Source organism: Cololabis saira, chromosome 20 (assembly GCF_033807715.1).
Source record: "Cololabis saira isolate AMF1-May2022 chromosome 20, fColSai1.1, whole genome shotgun sequence".
Classification (NCBI taxonomy): Eukaryota; Metazoa; Chordata; class Actinopteri; order Beloniformes; family Belonidae; genus Cololabis; species Cololabis saira.
The window spans coordinates 246,182-271,632 of NC_084606.1; the positions used below are offsets into that span (position 1 = coordinate 246,182).

The window sequence follows — 25,451 nt, forward strand, 5'->3', positions numbered from 1 at the left end:
ACACAATCAATGTAAATTCACCTACAGTATGTGGCTGCCAATAAGCAACAGGTTATAGTATTATTTATTTAAACTCATATTCCTGCATCTTTGTATTGAATTTAAGATGTCAAACTTAAAGCGTAGAAAAAAAAATATTTAAAGCCTGGTTAAAAAAAACAACATTTTGGCCTCAGTCGTTTGATTTCAGATCCATGAACTCTGACGGGGTGAATTTTATTTGTACCACGCCAGGAGAGTTTATATCAAGCACTCCATTTATTTCTAATGTGATTGTTTGGCAGTCAGTTCAGCCAATCATTGTCAGTTATCGCTACCTAATGTGTAATTGTCAGATTATAATGGGGTAAGTAATAAAATGGTTCAAACTAGTCTAAAGTAGTGTCCCTGCTATAGACTGGTGATGTGTGCAGGGTGAACCCCGGCCTCTGGCCTGAAAGTTGCTGGGACAGGCTCCAGCAGACCCCAGTAACCTGCAAAAGGATAAACCGGGTATAGGAAATGGATGGATGGATAGTCTAAAGTAGATAGTCTAATATATATATATATATATATATATATATATATATATATATATATATATATATATATATATATATATATATATATATATATATATATATTGTGGCAGGATGAGGCTCGACTCCAGAGGTTGGTAAAACACGTCTTTATTCCGTGACAGCGGAATCCAACTGACCAAAAGAACTGTCAGTTGACAACTGTAAACTAACACACGTTGCTAAGCAACCAAATACATGCTTGTGACCACGCCCCCTTCCATACAGTCCTGATGGGTGCGAGGTCCGTTATTGTGTCCGCCACACAGCCCCCCCCAGAACACCCAGAAGGTTGTCCTTGGAAGGGCCCATCAGTCCCTCACTGGTGGCTTAATCAGCCGACCATAACGGCTGCGCCGTCCTTCCTGTACCACCACAGGAGCATCAGTGTGAGCAGGATGCTGCGGAGAAAAAATAACAGTCTTCGGTGGTAAATTAGAATGTCCATCCTTTGCAGCATCGATAGGAGGTCTCAGTGGAGGGCGTCCACGACGGGGGACCTGGGCCGGGACCACAGCTTCATCCGCTATAGTGTGTGCGGGTTTAAGCCTATCTAGTGCCACGTGCTCTTTGCGGCCTCCTAGATCTAACAAAAAAACCTTAGGGCCTCTCTCGAGGACTCTAAAGGGGCCGTCGTATGGAGGCCGTAGAGGAGAGCGATGAGCATCATGCCGCACGAAGACAAACTGAGCCGACTTGAGCTCCGATGGAATGAATGTCCGCGGAAAACAGTGGTGAATGGGCCCCGGGGTCAAAAAACGATTTGATGCAAAGGGACCGCTTGCTGGGTGAATTTGCGGAGCCGAGCTTTCAGGCAAAAATTCTCCTGGCACACGGAGTGGCTGACCGAACACGAGCTCTGCGGGCGACGCATTTAAATCTTCCTTCGGGGCCGTGCGCAAACCGAGCATGACCCACGATAAGCGGTCCACCCAGTTACCATCCGAGAGCGCAGCACGCAGCGCTGCTTTGAGGGACCTGTGAAAACGTTCACAAAGGCCATTAGCTTGTGGGTGGTATGCAGTAGTACGGTGTACCTGCACTCCCAAAGCTTCTGCCAACGACGACCAAAGTTCTGAAATGAACTGGGGTCCTCTGTCAGACGTGATGTCAGACGGGACACCAAAACGTGAGACCCAGGCACCCAGGAAAGCACGCGCCACATCTTTTGACCCTGTAGAGGAAAGGGGCACTGCCTCGGGCCACCTGGTGGTACGGTCCACCATGGTGAGGAGGTGCGTGTAACCCTGCGATGGAGGAAGAGGGCCCACCAGGTCGATGTGGACATGGTCAAACCGCCTGGCTGGAATGGGGAACGGTTCCAGGGGCGCCTTTGTGTGCTGGTGAACTTTAGCCCGCTGGCATGCTACACATGCAGCTGCCCACTCTTTAACCTCCCTGCGGAGGCCGGGCCAGACAAACTTGGCCCCAACCAGTTTCACTGACGCCCGGATGCCAGGGTGTGAGAGGGAGTGTACGGAATCGAAAACCCGCCGGCGCCAGGAAACTGGGACCACCGGACGGGGCCGACCCGTGGAGATGTCGCAGAGAAGAGCTGGACCTCCGACCTCCACCGCCAAGTTCTCTAGTCTGAGACCGGTACCAGCAGACCTAAGAGTCGCGATGTCCTGGTCATCAGCCTGGTCAGCAGCCATAGCAGAAAAATCAACTCCCAGGTTTACAGGGCACACCAGCGCGCGTGACAGGCAATCGGCCACCAGGTTTGTTTTACCCGCGACATGCCGAATGTCCGTGGTAAACTCTGAGATGGATGCCAAATGGCGCTGCTGGCGAGCGGACCACGGCTCTGTCACTTTAGACATTGCAAATATCAACGGCTTATGGTCTACATATGCCGTGAATGAACGGCCTTCTAGAAAAAAACGAAAATGACGGGTGGCGAGGTACAGCGCCAACAACTCACGGTCAAAAACACTATACTTTCGCTCACTGTCACGTAGTTTGCGGCTGAAAAATGCAAGAGGTTGCCAAACTCCTGCCACCCGCTGCTCTACGACTCCCCCTACTGCTATGTCCGAAGCGTCGGTTGTCAAAGAAATGGGGGCCGAAGGTGATGGGTGAGCTAAAAGTACTGCATTGGCCAGGGCAGACTTAGCATCCTCAAAGGCACTGATGCGGTCAGGTGTCCAGTCCACTGGGTCACAGCCTTTCTTTTTTTGCAAGGCTCCATAAAGCGGCTGCAGGAGGTGGGCGGCGCGAGGGAGGAAACGGTTATAAAAATTAATCATACCCAAAAACTCCTGCAGCGCCTTAACAGAGGCCGGGCGGGGAAACTCTGCCACCGCTTGAACCTTAGACGGCAGTGGAACTGCACCCTGAGCTGAAATGCGGTGCCCTAAAAAATCAATAACCGGCAGGCCGAACTGGCACTTAGTCGGGTTGACAATAAGGCCGTGTTCATCTAGCCTCTGGAAGACCAGTTTGAGGTGTGCCAAATGCTCTTCTGTTGAGGAACTGGCCACCAAAATGTCATCGAGGTAAATGAACACGAACGTGAGGTCTCGTAACACAGAGTCCATCAACCTCTGAAAGGTCTGCGCTGCCCCCTTCAGGCCAAAGGGCATGCGCAGAAATTCAAAAAGCCCAAACGGGGTAATTACAGCGGTCTTAGGCACATCCTCTGCTCTCATGGGAACCTGGTGGTAACCGCGTACTAAATCCACCTTTGAAAAGATGGTTGTCCCTGCTAAATGCGCGGAAAAATCCTGAATGTGTGGGACTGGATAGCGGTCGTGCACTGTGACGTTGTTAAGACGGTGAAAATCCCCACACGGGCGCCACGAACCGTCTGCCTTGGGCACCATGTGGAGCGGTGAGGCCCAGGGGCTCTTGGAGCGTCTAACTATGCCTAAACGCTCCATAGAGGCAAACTCCTCTTTAGCAATGGCTAATTTCTGTGTGTCTAACCGACGAGCACGCGCAAAAACCGGGGGCCCCGTGGTGGTGACGTAATGCTCGACGCCGTGCCTGGTTGTCGCGGTGGAAAAAACAGGTTTAATCAGCCGCGGGAATTCTGCCAGCAGACGTTGGAACACGTTACCTGCTGCTAAAAAACTAGCGTGTGCTAGCGGTCCAGATCCCCCTGTCTCACACGGGAAAGTCATAAAAGTCACTGCATCGATCAATCTGCGGTTTGCAACGTCCACCAGCAAACCGTTAGCACACAGAAAATCAGCACCGATGATAGGAACAGCAACACTGGCGATGACAAAGTCACTCTCAAACCGGCGTCCGTTGAAACAAACAGTCACTGACCGGGTCCCGAAAGTGGTGATGGAGGAGCCGTTGGCGGCGCTTAACGGCGGTCCGTTACCTCCGGTCGACCGGTCCGTGGCGGTTGGCGGGAGGAGGCTCAGCTGTGAGCCTGAATCTACCAGGAAACGTTTCCCTGATGCAGAGTCTGCAATGAACAGCAGCTCCTGACCGCCGATCGCTGCCACTGAGCGCCGGTTTCCCGGTGGCTCCAACTGACACGGAGGGACGCAGCGTCTCGCCTTGGCGCCGAACCGTTGGTGGAAGAAGCAGAGATCTGTCCCGCGTCGTCTCTGGGTCTTCACTGCAGCCACCACCGCTGGGTCCGCGTCCTCCGACGTCGATCGCTGGGCGGTTGTTGCGACGTGGTGAACGGCCAGACTCCGGGTAGCGATCAGGACCCGATCCGCTTCCTCAGCCAAGTCGCCCGTTACAAGGCAGCTGGAGTTCGCCAGCGCGGTGCGGACGGGCGGCGGCAGTTGGCGCAGGAAAAGATGTGGAAAAAGAAATCCACCATCGTCCTGGCCCAGCAGTAGAAACATCTGGTCCATCAGCTCCACCGCCGACCCGTCACCCAAGCCCGGCAGGGAGAGGAGTCTGTCCGCTCTCTCCGAGGCGGAGAGGCTGAACCTCCGGAGCAGCAGCTGCTTCAGCGCGGCGTACTTGTCTTTCCGCGGGGGCGCACGGAGCAGCTGCAGAGCCCGCCGGGTGGACTGTTGGCCCAGAGCGACGACGACCAGATGATACCGGGAATCATCCTCCGTGATTCCCCGTAGCCGGAAAAGTGCCTCGATATGCTGGAACCAGGAGCCGGAGTCCTCCTGCCAAAATTCAGGGAGCCTCAAAACCGCAGCGGAACCTGCGGGCTGCGGAGGCTGCTGATATGAAGACGAGATGTCTTCTGTTTCTTCAAACATGCTCAAACAAGGGGTCACCAATGTGGCAGGATGAGGCTCGACTCCAGAGGTTGGTAAAACACGTCTTTATTCCGTGACAGCGGAATCCAACTGACCAAAAGAACTGTCAGTTGACAACTGTAAACTAACACACGTTGCTAAGCAACCAAATACATGCTTGTGACCACGCCCCCTTCCATACAGTCCTGATGGGTGCGAGGTCCGTTATTGTGTCCGCCACAATATATATATATATATATATATATTTATACCACGGTCTGTGTGAATACTGGATTCTGATTGGCTGGCAGGTGGAGGTCATAACCTACACCTAGGTGGAGGTTTTCACTTTTAATTTACACTACTAGAAAACAAGCTCCGTCAAATTCCCTGATAACTTTAATATCTTTGCGCTGGATCAACTGCCAGGTGGTAACCACGGCAACAGAGATTCAGAGAAGAAGAGCCGGCTACCGCAGGACGGACACATGAGGGATTTGGTCATTTATTTTAATTTATTTGGTGACACTTTTATTTATTTGAATGATTGATCATATTTGTAGCTTAATGAAACGATTTAGGAAACTATCTGTGGACTTTCATTATTTGAAACAAATATATTTAGGGCCCGAGCACTTACAGTGCGAAGGCCCAATTGTATCTGTAGGGGATGTTTTTTATTTTCCTCGTTTTTATTTTTCCGACGGAATGAGGGTCTTTTTTCCCCCTAAACGTGCCCTAAAAGTCACCAAATTTTGCACCAAGACAGGCCTGGCGAAAAATTTGATATTTAATGGTTTGCATTAATGAGCGTGGCCTAATGGCTCAACAGCCCCGCCTAGAAAATTTCGTGCCTCAAGCCCCACAATAAGGTTTGACGTACATGCACGCAAAAGCAAAAAAAAAAAAAAAAAGCGAAAATTCGGACGCTTATTGCTTGGCCAAACTTAAACGCAAAGACATCGTTCAAATTTACAAACACTCAGCCCGATCGGCACTAAAAGACCCTACAACCTCATCATCATTATTATTTCGGTTTTTTGGTCCGTCCTAGTTACTGGAAAAGTCAACACTGTATCCATTAAGGTTCTTATGGGACGGTAGTGATTGTTCCAGGTATTAGTCAGACCCTCAGGTGTTAAAAACTACCAGGTTCTTATGGGTCGTAGTGATTGTTCCAGGTATTAGTCAGACCCTCAGGTGTTAAAAACTACCAGGTTCTTATGGGATGGTAGTGATTGTTCCAGGTATTAGTCAGACCCTCAGGTGTTAAAAACTACCAGGTTCTTATGGGACGGTAGTGATTGTTCCAGGTATTAGTCAGACCCTCAGGTGTTAAAAACTACCTGGTTCTTATGGGATGGTAGTGATTGTTCCAGGTATTAGTCAGACCCTCAGGTGTTAAAAATTACCAGGTTCTTATGGGACGGTAGTGATTGTTCCAGGTATTAGTCAGACCCTCAGGTGTTAAAAACTACCTGGTTCTTATGGGATGGTAGTGATTGTTCCAGGTATTAGTCAGACCCTCAGGTGTTAAAAATTACCAGGTTCTTATGGGATGGTAGTGATTGTTCCAGGTATTAGTCGGACCCTCAGATGTTAAAAACTACCAGGTTCCAACGGCTGCAGACGAGAGGTTAAATAGTCGCTCAACCGCTCCGCTGTGGCTTGTTATAAAAATAAAGATTTCAACTGAAAACATATTAAAGCATGAATAACTGATTTATATATATATTTTTTTTTTGGTAAGTGACCGTGGTATAAGCGAGATAATGCCCTTCCAGGTGTACATTATCATAAATATTCTTCAAACCGTCCTCCACTTCGCATTGGACGGCTCACGCCCCGCATTGTCCATATGTTAATGACAATGTACACCTCGTCGGGCATTATTCCTCACATATATCTATATATATATATATATGCATGTACAAACACACTAAAGGACGGATCACAGTGACTAGCCAGGAGGGTATGATTAAGTTGAGGTAGTTGGGAGCCGAACCAGACATCACTCTATAGGACAGCAGCTGCTCACAGCCAACTCTGGCATAGAATTTACCCAGCAAGAAACTTGGACAACAAAATTTTACCAGAAGAAAAAAGACATCAGCTCATTGTTTTAAACACAGACACACTGTTTTACACTAGTATTCTGACAAGATGTTTGTAACTTTATCCCTATATTTTGTTAGGATTTCATGAAAATTGTTAAAAGCTCAAAGCATTTTCCAACACTGGTGGGCTTTCTCTTTATATTCAAAGTAACCTTGTATGCAGTAAGACACAGAGCCACCTCCTGGTGTTACGGGTAGACTCGAAGTTGAGTACAATATACATACCATTGTTGAGAGGAGACATTGGGGGAGAAACAGATGTTTAGCATTGGGGGGTTTATCTGCCACCTGGGGTGGCACCCCAGGTGAGAGAAATAACAAAGGAGATAGAAGTGACACCTTTTGGGGGTCTTTTCCCGTCCCCTCAACCAATGAAAATCATTTGCAAAGAACATCCTCCTTTTCAGTATAAAATCAACTAGACTCATGAAAACGGAGTGCATTTCTCTCCGTACCCACGCGGTCTGAGAAGAGGTGTACCCCGGCCGGAGAGAAGTCTCCTCCGACCGGAAAAACCTTGTGCTTGACATGATTAAAAGTTGTTAACCTGTAATTCTTTCCACTAGTCTTTCTTGATTCACCAGACAAAAGAACACATATCTTTCAATGGTGACCCCGACGTGATCTGGTTGTATCCTGACTGTGGAATCCTAGAAGTGGAGCCCTGGAAGTTTTCATGCAGACAACCAAAATCCTGACTAGTCAAAAGGTAAGCAGAAACCGCTGATGAGTAGAAATTTCTGCACATTGGATTTATCAAATTAATATTGGTTGTCTGATTGAATTCTTCCCAAGCTCATAAAGATTAAAAATAGGTTTTGTCTTTTGATGTGTCATGCACAACGTTAATTTTTTAAGTTTGGGTTGGAGTCCCTCAAGTCAGAGTAACGCTGTATTTTTCTGTTTTAGTTAAGTTTGGGTTGGAGTCCCTCAAGTCAGAGTTAAGTTGTTGGTTGGAGTCCATCAGGTCAAGAGTCCTGTAAACGCTGTATTTTTCTGTATTTTTCTGTTTTAGTTAAGTTTGGGTTGGAGTCCCTCAAGTCAGAGTTAAGTTGTTGGTTGGAGTCCATCAGGTCAAGAGTCCTGTAAACGCTGTATTTTTCTGTTTAATTAGTTAAGTTGTTGGTTGGAGTCCATCAGGTCAAGAGTCCTGTAAACGCTGTATTTTTCTGTTTTAGTTTAGTTAAGTTTTATAATGCGGGTCAGAGTCCCCAGGTGGAATTCCTGTAAACGCTGTATTTTTCTGTATTAACGTGGTGTGAGACGCTCGCTGTATTATCACTGCTGGCGCGCCTGCGTTTGTATGTGTGTAAATCCTTCTGTTTAAATTTGGGGAAGTCAGAGAAGCACTTAAAAATCCGGGTTTAATTCGGTCAGCTGTTAGTAGTTAGTAAGATAAATAAATAATTGTTTGTTTTTGTGGGTGGTTGTTTATCCGATTTGATTTGATGGTTCAGTGTATGAACTCATTTTATATGAGAACAGAATTCCTGCTCCTGAACAGATCGGATACACTGTCAGGGATTTATTTTTTTTGGGATTGGTGTAGTTAACAAAGGGTATGTTACTAGGGTGATGTATCCAGCTGTTAAATAAAGCTGGTGGAGAGTCGGGTTACCCTCAATGATTAAGCACACGGAGTGACTTCGTGTTGAAACTTCTTATCAGACGGGTCCATTCAGGGAAATTAATCCATTTGCAGCTGGACATACCTAGTGTATGATTTTGCGTGTACGAATGTTGTCTACTAAAATGATCGATGTGTGGTCGAAGTGTGAATCCGGCTCTTTTGAATCGATTCTGTATTCGACTCTGACCAGGTGGTTAGAAAAGGTTCCCAAATCTGATCGTAACAATGCGCGACGCAGATTTGTATTATGGGTTGAGGAAATGCAGAAGCGTGGCCTGTTCCCCGACACAGAAGGAGGGCCTGTTGAGGTAGACACATTTACATCAATTATTCGACAAGCTGCAGAAAGCCTAAAGGCAGCTTATTCAGAACAAGACAAAGCCGGCTTTTTACAGAAAAGGCGGGCCGTCAAGGCTGTAAATAAGGCAGATAAATTTTATTCAGATTGTCAATGTTTCTTAAGCGAGTTAAAGTTCACGATATCACAAGAGGAGAGGGACACAGCTTATCTCCTGAGAGTACGGGAGTTATGGCTTGATGTATTGGTGAAAAGTCAACTGGGGGAATCTAGGGATGAGATCAATGATGAAAGATCTGAGAAGCGGATGTTACAAACTAGAGACCCCCACCCTGGCCCTCCCTCCTCCTTTCTCCCGACATCTCAAGCCCCCCCCCACTATGACCCTTTGTTTTCTCCTCAACAGTCAGAATTCTATACACACCCCCACCACTCTGGGGTGAGACCACATTCGTTTATGCGTGGTGTACCTTTCCGGGGACGGGGAAGACAGACAAACAATACACGATCTGGTCAGAACTTGTGTTTCCGTTGTAGACAGCCGGGGCACTGGCAGAGACAATGTGGAGCTCGCTTTGCTGGTCTGTCTAATGGGAGTAGGGTTCGACTATAGGTTTCTTAGTAGAAGTAGACTATAGTGGAATCAGAATATAAATACACATGTGTGTACACGTGATACCATAGGGAATAATAATATTAATGTCTTAACGTATTGATGAATATAGTGTGTCAAGTCCGTGCACGGCTGGGTAACTTTGTTTATGATTCTGAAGTTCAGATAATTTTGGGACCTCATCTGGAATGACGTTTGCAGTGGTTAACCACACCGATGAGCAGACAGGAGGTTTTGTTTCTGGAAGTCTAAGCAATCCTGGGCCCATATACAGAGATTAGCAGTTTTCTGCCTTAGTTATTGGATTGCTTTAACTACCCGTAACAAGCGACTCTCATGTCTTAAAACATTCTACTTGTGTTAAAAGTATTTAAAGTAGTCAGAGATTTGATTACTTCAGATCATAAGTAAAGTTTGATATAAGGACACACTTAAATGAAAAGAAATGTCAAATAACAGAATTTTGTTGTCTATTATTGTTTTGCTTGTCATGTATAATGTATGTCTGTTATGTAGTATTAATTTGTGCCCTCTCCCCCTGCGAGCCCCCCCCCCCCCCCCCCCCCTTTTTTCCTCCAGGACTGACAATCAGTCCTCTTTTGTTTTGTTTTGGGAAACGTCACAGTGGGTGGGAAGCGCCCCCACCAACATTTAGAAAGCCAGAGAGGTGACTAACAATGACCCCCAAGAGCCCCCCCCCCCCCTAATTTAAGGAGCCAGAAAGTTCCTTCAAGTCAGGGAGGAGAAGCCTCCTTACAGTGTGTCTACAGTGTATTCAGAATATTCTTGGAGATTTGTTCTCTTAATGTTTTGGTAAATGGAAAGGTGTGATGGTATCAATTTGTATTGTAACAGCTGTGGTTGTTCTTATTTTATACAGATCTTATATGTTTTTTTTTTTTTTTTGATTTTAGTAGAAAAAAAAAGAAAAAAAAGAGGGTGGAGGATTGATGACCCAGAGAAATGTGGTGTGTGCAGTGTGCTAAGTAGAGCTGCACTGGTTTCTGTGGGACCTTGACTGGAAAGTTACCCCTGGTACAGAACCGCAGAAATCAACGTCGGATCCATCTCCTACGCTGCAAAGCTGTGTATGAACTTCATCTGAATGCGAGGTGGGCTCTCGCCCAAGACGCTGACGAAGAAAAGACTGATGGATAACGACCGGGTCTTCTTCTAAAAAGGTGCAACTGTATCTGCCGAAACTATGCTTGGACACTGGCGAAGGTCTATCTGCTTGCAGCTCTGGGAACAGCCTGTGGTGCTGAAAGGCCGAGGTTTTCTGCGGATGCCTGGTGTTGCAGTATTGGGGTGATTATGGGTATACTGCACACACTCATTTCCTACTGTTTTGTTCCAATGGGTCATCGGTTTTACATACTTTTTCATAGAGCTGGTTGGATATTATTTTACGATTTTTATATTTTATTTTATGTTTTTCGGGGGATTAGTTTGAAAAGATGGTTATCTGTCCAAAGTGTGCCCATGCCTGTTGAAAGGTTTGAAAGAATAAGAAAAAAAAAAAAAATAAAAAAAAAAATGGGGGGATAGTAGACAATGATAGTAGACAATGTTAATACGTCAGAGGAATACAAACTACTTGCATGCCATTTTTCTAATAACTAACATCTGTTGTTTAAAGTTGTTACAAAGGGGCAAGGCTCAACTAAGATTATAGACAGATATTACTGTACAACCTGTCCGTTCTGTTTTCTGAGACATACAGGGATCATGAAGTGTGTGTGTTTTCGTCTCCAGAAGAACAATGGATTATTTTTTTTGTTGTCGTAAACCTGGACACCTGGATTTCCCCATTTTTGACTGGGATGTATAACGGACTTTACACATGGTTATACTGATTTATTTGGTTTATTTGTGAAATGCTCATCCATTATGAGATGTACAATGGTTTACAACATGAATATTCAGACTTCCACAGCTTTAAATTTAGGATTGTTGTTGAATGTATTTGTATATTAATCTCTATGTATGGTTCTTGATATTTGTGGGTTTTTTCTTCTGTTGCTCTACTTGTATCTTCACATCTGGTGGTCATGTGTAATATTGCAGGATTGGGACTCTGTTTTGTCTATACAGCTAAGCAGGGTGTTCTATTTTATAAAAAGGGGGGTACAAAAACAACACATATAGTTTTATATCCCAGTGGACATTTTTACATGGTTGATTTGAAAAACATGAATTAATCATGTTTTGAGTGGAAATTGTTAGGATTTCATGAAAATTGTTAAAAGCTCAAAGCATTTTCCAACACTGGTGGGCTTTCTCTTTATATTCAAAGTAACCTTGTATGCAGTAAGACACAGAGCCACCTCCTGGTGTTACGGGTAGACTCGAAGTTGAGTACAATATACATACCATTGTTGAGAGGAGACATTGGGGGAGAAACAGATGTTTAGCATTGGGGGGTTTATCTGCCACCTGGGGTGGCACCCCAGGTGAGAGAAATAACAAAGGAGATAGAAGTGACACCTTTTGGGGGTCTTTTCCCGTCCCCTCAACCAATGAAAATCATTTGCAAAGAACATCCTCCTTTTCAGTATAAAATCAACTAGACTCATGAAAACGGAGTGCATTTCTCTCCGTACCCACGCGGTCTGAGAAGAGGTGTACCCCGGCCGGAGAGAAGTCTCCTCCGACCGGAAAAACCTTGTGCTTGACATGATTAAAAGTTGTTAACCTGTAATTCTTTCCACTAGTCTTTCTTGATTCACCAGACAAAAGAACACATATCTTTCAATTTCCTAAATATTACGTTCCAAAAACCAAAAAGGCTGAAATGCTTTTGACTGCTGCAATGCTGTGATATCTATATGTAAACCCTTTATGTAACAACATGATGTGAAACCGGAAAATTAAGTTATTTAATGTAATGTTTTCTTTGACTTACCTGTTTGGGCAGTTATTGAAGCTGGGGTGCTTCTAGTTCCGTTCCTCAGTTGTGCAGAAACATGGAGGGAATAAGACACTCCTGGCTTCAGGCTGCTGAACGTAACACTGTTTGTGTTTGTTGTCCTCTTTTCCACAGTTTCTCCTCCACTGCAGCAGGTCACAATGCAAGACTCCACTTCACCAGCTGGACGATCCCATTGCAGAGACAGTGACTGACTGGTGACGTTAGAGACTTTTATCCCAGTAGGAGGAACTGGTTCTGTGAGAGTAAAATGTAAAAGCAATATGTTTTTTTCACAATTCAAGTCTTACAGTTCAAAGTGATTGATTGACTTTATTTACGGACATAAATGATTTGGTGTTGGCTTTTTTCTTGGCATATATGTAATGGGTAATAATTTTCTTTGCAAAATGCCACAAGCCATTAAAATAAACTCAACACAATCAATGTAAAATGTAAATTTGCCAACAGTATGTGGCTGCCAATAAGCAACAGGTTATAGTATTATTTATTTAAACTCATATTCCTGTATCTTTGTATTGAATTTAAGATGTCAAACTTAAAGCGTAGAAACAAAATTATTTAAAGCCTGGTCAAAAAAACAACATTTTGGCCTCAGTCGTTTGATTTCAGATCCATGACAACTCTGAGGGGGTGAATTTTATTTGTACCACGCCAGGAGAGTTTATCAAGCATTCCATTCATTTCTAATGTGATTGTTTGGCAGTCAGTTCAGCCAATCATTGGCAGTTATCACTCCCTAATGTGTAATTGTAAGATTATAATGTGGTAAGTAATAAAATGGTTCAAACTAGTCTAAAGTAGTGTCCCTGCTCTAGACTGGTGATGTGTGCAGGGTGAACCCCGGCCTCTGGCCTGAAAGTTGCTGGGACAGGCTCCAGCAGACCCCCGTGACCTGCAAAAGGATAAACCGGGTATAGGAAATGGATGGATGGATAGTCTAAAGTAGATAGTCTAATATATATATTTATACCACGGCCTGTGTGAATACTGGATTCTGATTGGCTGGCAGGTGGAGGTCATAACCTACACCTAGGTGGAGGTTTTCACTTTTAATTTACACTACTAGAAAACAAGCTCCATCAAATTCCCTGATAACTTTAATATCTTTGCGCTGGATCAACTGCCAGGTGGTAACCACGGCAACAGAGATTCAGAGAAGAAGAGCCGGCTACCGCAGGACGGACACATGAGGGATTTGGTCATTTATTTTAATTTATTTGGTGACACTTTTATTTATTTGAATGATTGATCATATTTGTAGCTTAATATAACGATTTAGGAAACTATCTGTGTCTGTGGACTTTCATTATTTGAAACAAATATATTTAGGGCCCGAGCACTTACAGTGCGAAGGCCCTATTGTATCTGTAGGGGATGTTTTTTATTTTCCTCGTTTTTATTTTTCCGACGGAATGAGGGTCTTTTTTCCCCCTAAACGTGCCCTAAAAGTCACCAAATTTTGCACCAAGACAGGCCTGGCGAAAAATGTGATATTTAATGGTTTGCATTAATGAGCGTGGCCTAATGGCTCAACAGCCCCGCCTAGAAAATTTCGTGCCTCAAGCCCCACAATAAGGTTTGACATACATGCACGCAAAAGCAAAAAAAAAAAAAAAAGCGAAAATTCGGACGCTTATTGCTTGGCCAAACTTAAACGCAAAGACATCGTTCAAATTTACAAACACTCGGCCCGATCGGCACTAAAAGACCCTACAACCTCATCATCATTATTATTTCAGTTTTTGGTCCGTCCTAGTTACTGGAAAAGTCAACACTGTATCCTTTAAGGTTCTTATGGGACGGTAGTGATTGTTCCAGGTATTAGTCAGACCCTCAGGTGTTAAAAACTACCAGGTTCTTATGGGATGGTAGTGATTGTTCCAGGTATTAGTCATACCCTCAGGTGGTAAAAACTACCAGGTTCTTATGGGACGGTAGTGATTGTTCCAGGTATTAGTCATACCCTCAGGTGGTAAAAACTACCAGGTTCTTATGGGACGGCAGTGATTGTTCCAGGTATTAGTCAGACCCTCAGGTGGTAAAAACTACCAGGTTCTTATGGGACGGTAGGGATTGTTCCAGGTATTAGTCAGACCCTCAGGTGTTAATAACTACCAGGTTCTTATGGGACGGTAGTGATTGTTCCAGGTATTAGTCAGACCCTCAGGTGGTAAAAATCGCCAGATTCCAACGGCTGCAGACGAGAGGTTAAATAGTCGCTCAGCCGCTCCGCTGTGGCTTGTTATAAAAATAAAGATTTCAACTGAAAACACATTAAAGCATGAATAACTGATTTATATTTATGTTTTTTGGTAAGTGACCGTGGTATAAGTGGGATAATACCCTTCCAGGTGTACATTATCATAAATATTCTTCGCGGAGACAAACCGTCCTCCACTTCGCATTGGACGGCTCACGCCCCGCATTGTCCATATGTTAATGACAATGTACACCTCGTCGGGCATTATCCCTCACATATATGTATATATATATATATATATATATATATATATATGCATGTACAAACACACTAAAGGACGGAGCACAGTGACTAGCCAGGAGGGTATGATTAAGTTGAGGTAGTTGGGAGCCGAACCAGACATCACTCTATAGGACAGCAGCTGCTCACAGCCAACTCTGGCATAGAATTTACCCAGCAAGAAACTTGGACAACAAAATTTTACCAGAAGAAAAAAGACATCAGCTCATTGTTTTAAACACAGACACACTGTTTTACACTAGTATTCTGACAAGATGTTTGTAACTTTATCCCTATATTTCCTAAATATTACGTTCCAAAAACCAAAAAGGCTGAAATGCTTTTGACTGCTGCAATGCTGATATCTATATGTAAACCCTTAATGTAACAACATGATGTGAAACTGGAAAATGAAGTTATTTAATGTAATGTTTTCTTTGACTTACCTGTTTGGGCAGTTATTGAAGCTGGGGTGCTTCTAGTTCCGTTCCTCAGTTGTGCAGAAACATGGAGGGAATAAGACACTCCTGGCTTCAGGCTGCTGAACGTAACACTGTTTGTGTTTGTTGTTCTCTTTTCCACAGTTTCTCCTCCATTGCAGCAGGTCACAATGCAAGACTCCACTTCACCAGCTGGAGGATCCCATTGCAGAGACAGTGACTGACTGGTGACGTTAGAGACTTTTATCCCAGTAGGAGGAACTGGTTCTGTGAGAGTAAAATGTAAAAGCAATAGGTTTTTTTCACCATTCAAGTCTTACAGTTCAAAGTGATTGATTGACTTTATTTACGGACATAATGATTTGGTGTTGGCTTTATTCTTGGCATATATGTGATGGGTAATAATTTTCTTTGCAGACTGCCACAAGCCAATAATATAAACTCAACACAATCAATGTAAAATGTAAAGTTGCCAACAGTATGTGGCTGCCAATAAGCAACAGGTTATAGTATTATTTATTTAAACTCATATTCCTGCATCTTTGTATTGAATTTAAGATGTCAAACTTAAAGCGTAGAAACAAAAATATTTAAAGCCTGGTTAAAAAACCAACATTTTGGCCTCAGTCGTTTGATTTCAGATCCATGACAACTCTGAGGGGGTGAATTTTATTTGTACCACGCCAGGAGAGTTTATATCAAGCATTCCATTTATTTCTAATGTGATTGTTTGGCAGTCAGTTCAGCCAATCATTGGCAGTTATCACTCCCTAATTTGTAATTGTCAGATTATAATGGGGTAAGTAATAAAATGGTTCAAACTAGTCTAAAGTAGTGTCCCTGCTATAGACTGGTGATGTGTGCAGGGTGAACCCCGGCCTCTGGCCTGAAAGTTGCTGGGACAGGCTCCAGCAGACCCCCGTGACCTGCAAAAGGATAAACCGGGTATAGGAAATGGATGGATGGATAGTCTAAAGTAGATAGTCTAATATATATATTTATACCACGGCCTGTGTGAATACTGGATTCTGATTGGCTGGCAGGTGGAGGTTAAAAGTCATAACCTACACCTAGGTGGAGGTTTTCACTTTTAATTTACACTACTAGAAAATAAGCTCCGTCAAATTCCCTGATAACTTTAGTATCTTTGCGCTGGATCAACTGCCAGGTGGTAACCACGGCAACGGAGATTCAGAGAAGAAGAGCCGGCTACCGCAGGACGGACACATGAGGCATTTGGTCATTTATTTTAATTTATTTGGTGACACATTTATTTATTTGAATGATTGATCATATTTGTACCTTAATGAAACGATTTAGGAAACTATCTGTGTCTGTGGACTTTCATTATTTGAAACAAATATATTTAGGGCCCGAGCATTTTCGCTTTTATTTTTCCGACGAAATGAGGGCCTTTTTGCCCCCCTAAACGTGCCCCAAAAGTCACCAAATTTTGCATGCAAGCCAGGCTTGGTGATAAATGTGATATTTAATGGTTTGCATTAATGGGCGTGGCCTAATGGCTCAACAACACCCCCTAAAAAATTTCGTGCCTCAAGCTCCACAATACGGTTTGACGTACATGCAGGAAAATCGGTACACACCTGTATCATGTCGCAACTTAAAGAAAAGTCACTTGGCGCCATGGCCGAAACTGAACAGGAAGTCAGCCATTTAGAATTAATCGTGTATTTTTGGCGCACTTTATGCCATTTCTTTGACCGCGAATGCGGCCTGAACTGTATCGTGCATCCAGGTGTGTTATACATCAAAATGTGCGTCTCCATATTGTGACGATGCGCATTACTTTTCTTAGTCAAAAGCGTTACCGTGGCGACGCTAGGTGCCAAAGAGCAAAAAAGAAGGCAAAAATTCTAACGCTTATTGCTCGGCCGAACTTTATCGGAGAGACATCGTTCAAATTTACAAACACTCGGCCCGATTGGCACTAAAGGGCCCTACAACCTCATCATGCTACTTATTAAAAAAAAATCCATTTCATTTTGGACGCTTATTGCTAGGCAACGGTTTATCATACAGACATCATTACAACATTGAAAAACCCGGGACGCGTTGTACTACAACATATTTTAGTCTCATCATGCTAGCTATAACGGTTTTTGAAATATTCAACTATGCTCATTTTGATGCTAACGGAACTTTGGACGCTTTTTGCGCGGCAACGCGATATCTTCGAGACTTTGATCCAACGTTTTTTTTTTGGGGGGGGGTGGGGTGGGTGGGTGACGACATCCACTGCCAATCCAGGAAGCAGGAACACACGGAAACACACGCCAGGCACTGGAAATCTGCAACAAAAAAACCACAAACAAAACACGAAACCGGCACGGAGCCGACCAAAACATGAACAGCAATCGACCCAAATCTTGAGATCTGATCGCAGTCTAAGCTAAGCTACCGCTACCACTACCTAACCCCAAAAACTACAGAGCAAGCATGCAGGTGAACAAGCCAGTGTGTATGTCTATGTGTGTGTATGCGTGTATGTATATGATCATGCGTGTGTGTGTGTGTGTGTGTGTGTGTGTGTGTGTGTGTGTGTGTGTATATGTGTGTTCGTACGTGTGTGTGTACATGTCTTTGTGGCTGTGTGTGTGTGTGTGTGTGTGTGTGTGTGTGTGTGTGTGTGTGTGTGTGTGTGTGCGTGCGTGTGTGTGTGTGTGTGTGTGTGTGTGTGTGTGTGTGTGTGTGTGTGTGTGTGTGTGTATGTGTGTGTGTGTGTGTGTGTGTGTGTGTGTGTGTGTGTGTGTGTGTATGTATATGTTTGTGTGGCTGTGTATGTTTGTGTATATGTATGTGACTGAGTGGCTATATGTAAGAACCTGGTAGTTTGGTACTTTGATCCAACGTTAAACGACTCGGGTTGCTGTGGACTACAACATACTGAGGTCTCATTACACTGTCGATATTGAAGCCAAATTGTCCCATTCTATCCTGTGGGGCTTGTTACCATGGCAACAAAAACCTATGCATTTGTATGGGGGAGAATGTGAATAAACCATCTTTTATTGTTGCCCGAACCGCAATGTGCACCCATGCATGGCATATATCGTTGGACGCGTCTCCATCGTGCTTCGATGGGCATTAGTTTTCTCAGTCAAAAACGGTACCATGGCAATGCTAGATGTCAAAAAGCAAAAAAAAAAAAAAAGGGGAAAATACGGACACTTATTGCTCGGCCGAACTTAATCATAGAGACATCGTTCGAATTTACAAACACTCGGCCCGATTGGCACTAAAAGACCCTACAACCTCATCATCATAATTATTTCGGCTTTTGCGAAATTTAACTTTCAATTTAAAAAAAAATTCCATTTAGCATAGCCGAGCGGAGCTGAGCGGACTAGAATATCTTCCGTTGCTAAGTCGTATCTCGGGTCCATCCTAGTTACTGGAGAAGTCAACAGTGTGTCCATTAAGGAGCTTATGGGACGGTAGTGACTGTTCCAGGTATTAATCAGACCCTCAGGTGGTAAAAACTACCAGGTTCTTATGGGACGGTAGTGATTGTTCCAGGTATTAGTCAGACCCTCAGGTGGTAAAAACTACCAGATTCTTATGGGATGGTAGTGATTGTTCCGGGTACTAGTCAGACCCTCAGGTGTTAAAAACTACCAGGTTCTTATGGGACGGTAGTGATTGTTCCAGGTATTAGTCAGACCCTCAAGTGTTAAAAACTACCTGGTTCTTATGGGATGGTAGTGATTGTTCCAGGTATTAGTCAGACCCTCAGGTGGTAAAAACTACCTGGTTCTTATGGGATGGTAGTGATTGTTCCAGGTATTAGTCAGACCCTCAGGTGTTAAAAATTACCAGGTTCTTATGGGATGGTAGTGATTGTTCCAGGTATTAGTCAGACCCTCAAGTGTTAAAAAACTACCTGGTTCTTATGGGATGGTAGTGATTGTTCCAGGTATTAGTCAGACCCTCAGGTGTTAAAAATTACCAGGTTCTTATGGGACGGTAGTGATTGTTCCAGGTATTAGTCAGACCCTCAGGTGTTAAAAACTACCAGGTTCTTATGGGACGGTAGTGATTGTTCCAGGTATTAGTCAGACCCTCAGGTGTTAAAAACTACCAAGTTCTTATGGGACGGTAGTGATTGTTCCAGGTATTAGTCAGACCCTCAGATGTTAAAAACTACCAGGTTCCAACGGCTGCAGACGAGAGGTTAAATAGTCGCTCAACCGCTCCGCTGTGGCTTGTTATAAAAATAAAGATTTCAACTGAAAACATATTAAAGCATGAATAACTGATTTATATATTTTTTTTTTTTTGGTAAGTGACCGTGGTATAAGCGGGATAATGCCCTTCCAGGTGTACATTATCATAAATATTCTTCGCGGAGACAAACCGTCCTCCACTTCGCATTGGACGGCTCACGCCCCGCATTGTCCATATGTTAATGACAATGTACACCTCGTCGGGCATTATCCCTCACATATATGTATATATATATATATATATATATATGCATGTACAAACACACTAAAGGACGGAGCACAGTGACTAGCCAGGAGGGTATGATTAAGTTGAGGTAGTTGGGAGCCGAACCAGACATCACTCTATAGGACAGCAGCTGCCTAAAGCCAACTCAGGCATAGAATTTACCCAGCAAGAAACTTGGACAACAAAATTTTACCAGAAGAAAAAAGACATCAGCTCATTGTTTTAAACACAGACTGTTTTACACTAGTATTCTGACAAGATGTTTGTAACTTTATCCCTATATTTCCTAAATATTACGTTCCAAAAAACAAAAAGGCTGAAATGCTTTTGACTGCTGCAATGCTGATATCTATATGTAAACCCTTAATGTAACAACATGATGTGAAACTGGAAAATGAAGATAATTAATGTAATGTTTTCTTTGACTTACTTGTTTCTGCAGTTATTGAAGCTGGGGTGCTTGTAGTTCCGTTCCTCAGTTGTGCAGAAACTTGGAGGGAATAAGACACTCCTGGCTTCAGGCTGCTGAACGTAACACTGTTTGTGTTTGTTGTCTTCTCTTCCACAGTTTCTCCTCCACTGCAGCAGGTCACAATGCAAGACTCCACTTCACCAGCTGGACGATCCCATTGCAGAGACAGTGACTCACTGGTGACGTTAGAGACTTTTATCCCAGTAGGAGGAACTGGTTCTGTGAGAGTAAAATGTAAAAGCAATATGTTTTTTCACAATTCAAGTCTTACAGTTCAAAGTGATTGATTCACTTCATTTACGGATATAAATGATTTGGTTTTGGCTTTTTTTTTGGCAAATATGTGATGGGTAATAATTTTCTTTGCAAAATGCCACAAGCCATTACAATAAACTCAACACAATCAATGTAAATTCACCTACAGTTTGTGGCTGCCAATAAGCAACAGGTTATAGTATTATTTATTTAAACTCATATTCCTGCATCTTTGTATTGAATTTAAGATGTCAAACTTAAAGTGTAGAAAAGAAAATATTTAAAGCCTGGTTAAAAAAAACAACATTTTGGCCTCAGTCGTTTGATTTCAGATCCATGAACTCTGACGGGGTGAATTTTATTTGTACCACGCCAGGAGAGTTTATATCAAGCATTCCATTTATTTCTAATGTGATTGTTTGGCAGTCAGTTCAGCCCAATCATTGTCAGTTATCACTACCTAATGTGTAATTGTCAGATTATAATGTGGTAAGTAATAAAATGGTTCAAACTAGTCTAAAGTAGTGTCCCTGCTATAGACTGGTGATGTGTGCAGGGTGAACCCCGGCCTCTGGCCTGAAAGTTGCTGGGACAGGCTCCAGCAGACCCCCGTGACCTGCAAAAGGATAAACCGGGTATAGGAAATGGATGGATGGATAGTCTAAAGTAGATAGTCTAATATATATATTTATACCACGGCCTGTGTGAATACTGGATTCTGATTGGCTGGCAGGTGGAGGTTAAAAGTCATAACCTACACCTAGGTGGAGGTTTTCACTTTTAATTTACACTACTAGAAAACAAGCTCCGTCAAATTCCCTGATAACTTTAGTATCTTTGCGCTGGATCAACTGCCAGGTGGTAACCACGGCAACGGAGATTCAGAGAAGAAGAGCCGGCTACCGCAGGACGGACACATGAGGGATTTGGTCATTTATTTTAATTTATTTGGTGACACTTTTATTTATTTGAATGATTGATCATATTTGTACCTTAATGAAACGATTTAGGAAACTATCTGTGTCTGTGGACTTTCATTATTTGAAACAAATATATTTAGGGCCCGAGCATTTTCGCTTTTTTTTTCCGACGAAATGAGGACCTTTTTGCCCCCCTAAACGTGCCCCAAAAGTCACCAAATTTTGCATGCAAGCCAGGCTTGGTGATAAATGTGATATTTAATGGTTTGCATTAATGGGCGTGGCCTAATGGCTCAACAACACCCCCTAAAAAATGTCGTGCCTCAAGCTCCACAATACGGTTTGACGTACATGCAGGAAAATCGGTACACACCTGTATCATGTCGCAACTTAAAGAAAAGTCACTTGGCGCCATGGCCGAAACTGAACAGGAAGTCAGCCATTTAGAATTATTCGTGTATTTTTGGCGCACTTTATGCCATTTCTTTGACCGTGAATGCGGCCTGAACTGTATCGTGCATCCAGGTGTGTTATACATCAAAACGTGCGTCTCCATATTGTGACGATGCGCATTACTTTTCTTAGTCAAAAGCGTTACCGTGGCGACGCTAGGTGCCAAAGAGCAAAAAAGAAGGCAAAAATTCTAACGCTTATTGCTCGGCCGAACTTTATCGGAGAGACATCGTTCAAATTTACAAACACTCGGCCCGATTGGCACTAAAGGGCCCTACAACCTCATCATGCTACTTATTAAAAAAAAATCCATTTCATTTTGGACGCTTATTGCTAGGCAACGGTTTATCATACAGACATCATTACAACATTGAAAAACCCGGGACGCGTTGTACTACAACATATTTTAGTCTCATCATGCTAGCTATAACGGTTTTTGAAATATTCAACTATGCTCATTTTGATGCTAACGGAACTTTGGACGCTTTTTGCGCGGCAACGCGATATCTTCGAGACTTTGATCCAACGTTTTTTTTTTGGGGGGGGGTGGGGTGGGGGGGTGACGACATCCACTGCCAATCCAGGAAGCAGGAACACACGGAAACACACGCCAGGCACTGGAAATCTGCAACAAAAAAACCACAAACAAAACACGAAACCGGCACGGAGCCGACCAAAACATGAACAGCAATCGACCCAAATCTTGAGATCTGATCGCAGTCTAAGCTAAGCTACCGCTACCGCTACCTAACCCCAAAAACTACAGAGCAAGCATGCAGGTGAACAAGCCAGTGTGTATGTCTATGTGTGTGTATGCGTGTATGTATATGATCATGCGTGTGTGTGTGTGTGTGTGTGTGTGTGTGTGTGTGTGTGTGTGTGTGTATATGTGTGTTCGTACGTGTGTGTGTACATGTCTTTGTGGCTGTGTGTGTGTGTGTGTGTGTGTGTGTGTGTGTGTGTGTGTGTGTGTGTGTGTGTGTGTGTGTGTGTGTGTGTGTGTGTGTGTGTGTATGTATATGTTTGTGTGGCTGTGTATGTTTGTGTATATGTATGTGACTGAGTGGCTATATGTAAGAACCTGGTAGTTTGGTACTTTGATCCAACGTTAAACGACTCGGGTTGCTGTGGACTACAACATACTGAGGTCTCATTACACTGTCGATATTGAAGCCAAATTGTCCCATTCTATCCTGTGGGGCTTGTTACCATGGCAACAAAAACCTATGCATTTGTATGGGGGAGAATGTGAATAAACCATCTTTTATTGTTGCCCGAACCGCAATGTGCACCCATGCATGGCATATATCGTTGGACGCGTCTCCATCGTGCTTCGATGGGCATTAGTTTTCTCAGTCAAAAACGGTACCATGGCAATGCTAGATGTCAAAAAGCAAAAAAAAAAAAAAAGGGGAAAATACGGACACTTATTGCTCGGCCGAACTTAATCATAGAGACATCGTTCGAATTTACAAACACTCGGCCCGATTGGCACTAAAAGACCCTACAACCTCATTATCATAATTATTTCGGCTTTTGCGAAATTTAACTTTCAATTTAAAAAAAAATTCCATTTAGCATAGCCGAGCGGAGCTGAGCGGACTAGAATATCTTCCGTTGCTAAGTCGTATCTCGGGTCCATCCTAGTTACTGGAGAAGTCAACAGTGTGTCCATTAAGGAGCTTATGGGACGGTAGTGACTGTTCCAGGTATTAGTCAGACCCTCAGGTGGTAAAAACTACCAGGTTCTTATGGGACGGTAGTGATTGTTCCAGGTATTAGTCAGACCCTCAAGTGTTAAAAAACTACCTGGTTCTTATGGGATGGTAGTGATTGTTCCAGGTATTAGTCAGACCCTCAGGTGGTAAAAACTACCAGGTTCTTATGGGATGGTAGTGATTGTTCCAGGTATTAGTCAGACCCTCAGGTGGTAAAAACTACCAGATTCTTATGGGATGGTAGTGATTGTTCCGGGTATTAGTCAGACCCTCAGGTGTTAAAAACTACCAGGTTCTTATGGGACGGTAGTGATTGTTCCAGGTATTAGTCAGACCCTCAGGTGTTAAAAACTACCAAGTTCTTATGGGACGGTAGTGATTGTTCCAGGTATTAGTCAGACCCTCAGATGTTAAAAACTACCAGGTTCCAACGGCTGCAGACGAGAGGTTAAATAGTCGCTCAACCGCTCCGCTGTGGCTTGTTATAAAAATAAAGATTTCAACTGAAAACATATTAAAGCATGAATAACTGATTTATATATATATATTTTTTTGGTAAGTGACCGTGGTATAAGCGGGATAATGCCCTTCCAGGTGTACATTATCATAAATATTCTTCGCGGAGACAAACCGTCCTCCACTTCGCATTGGACGGCTCACGCCCCGCATTGTCCATATATTAATGACAATGTACACCTCGTCGGGCATTATCCCTCACATATATGTATATATATATATATATATATATATATATATATATATATATATATATATATATATATATATATATATATATATATATATGCATGTACAAACACACTAAAGGACGGAGCACAGTGACTAGCCAGGAGGGTATGATTAAGTCGAGGTAGTTGGAAGCCGAACCAGACATCACTCTATAGGACAGCAGCTGCCTAAAGCCAACTCAGGCATAGAATTTACCCAGCAAGAAACTTGGACAAGAAAAATTTACCAGAAGAAAAAAGACATCAGCTCATTGTTTTAAACACAGACTGTTTTACACTAGTATTCTGACAAGATGTTTGTAACTTTATCCCTATATTTCCTAAATATTACGTTCCAAAAACCAAAAAGGCTGAAATGCTTTTGACTGCTGCAATGCTGATATCTATATGTAAACCCTTAATGTAACAACATGATGTGAAACTGGAAAATGAAGTTCATTAATGTAATGTTTTCTTTGACTTACCTGTTTGGGCAGTTATTGAAGCTGGGGTGCTTCTAGTTCCGTTCCTCAGTTGTGCAGAAACTTGGAGGGAATAAGACACTCGTGGCTTCAGGCTGCTGAACGTAACACTGTTTGTGTTTGTTGTCCTCTCTTCCACAGTTTCTCCTCCACTGCAGCAGGTCACAATGCAAGACTCCACTTCACCAGCTGGACGATCCCATTGCAGAGACAGTGACTCACTGGTGACGTTAGAGACTTTTATCCCAGTAGGAGGAACTGGTTCTGTGAGAGTAAAATGTAAAAGCAATATGTTTTTTCACAATTCAAGTCTTACAGTTCAAAGTGATTGATTCACTTCATTTACGGACATAAATGATTTGGTGTTGGCTTTTTTTTTGGCAAATATGTGATGGGTAATAATTTTCTTTGCAAAATGCCACAAGCCATTACAATAAACTCAACACAATAAATGTAAATTCACCTACAGTTTGTGGCTGCCAGTAAGCAACAGGTTATAGTATTATTTATTTAAACTCATATTCCTGCATCTTTGTATTGAATTTAAGATGTCAAACTTAAAGCGTAGAAAAAAAAATATTTAAAGCCTGGTTAAAAAACCAACATTTTGGCCTCAGTCGTTTGATTTCAGATCCATGACAACTCTGAGGGGGTGAATTTTATTTGTACCACGGCAGGAGAGTTTATATCAAGCATTCCATTCATTTCTAACGTGATTGTT

General features: G+C 43.2%; 1 protein-coding gene across 1 annotated transcript in view; it reads right to left on the minus strand.

The window, feature by feature from the left end:
- Positions 1–390: 390 nt before the first annotated feature.
- LOC133420887 (uncharacterized) overlaps positions 391–25,451 on the minus strand; it is a 58,948-nt gene continuing 33,887 nt past the window's right edge. Inside the window, exons 11-12 of the mRNA XM_061710770.1 lie at positions 1,498–4,737; positions 391–473 (exon numbers count right to left, since the gene is read on the minus strand). Of these exons, the coding sequence (XP_061566754.1) occupies positions 391–473; positions 1,498–4,737 (3,323 nt within the window). The remainder of the gene's footprint in view (positions 474–1,497; positions 4,738–25,451) is intronic.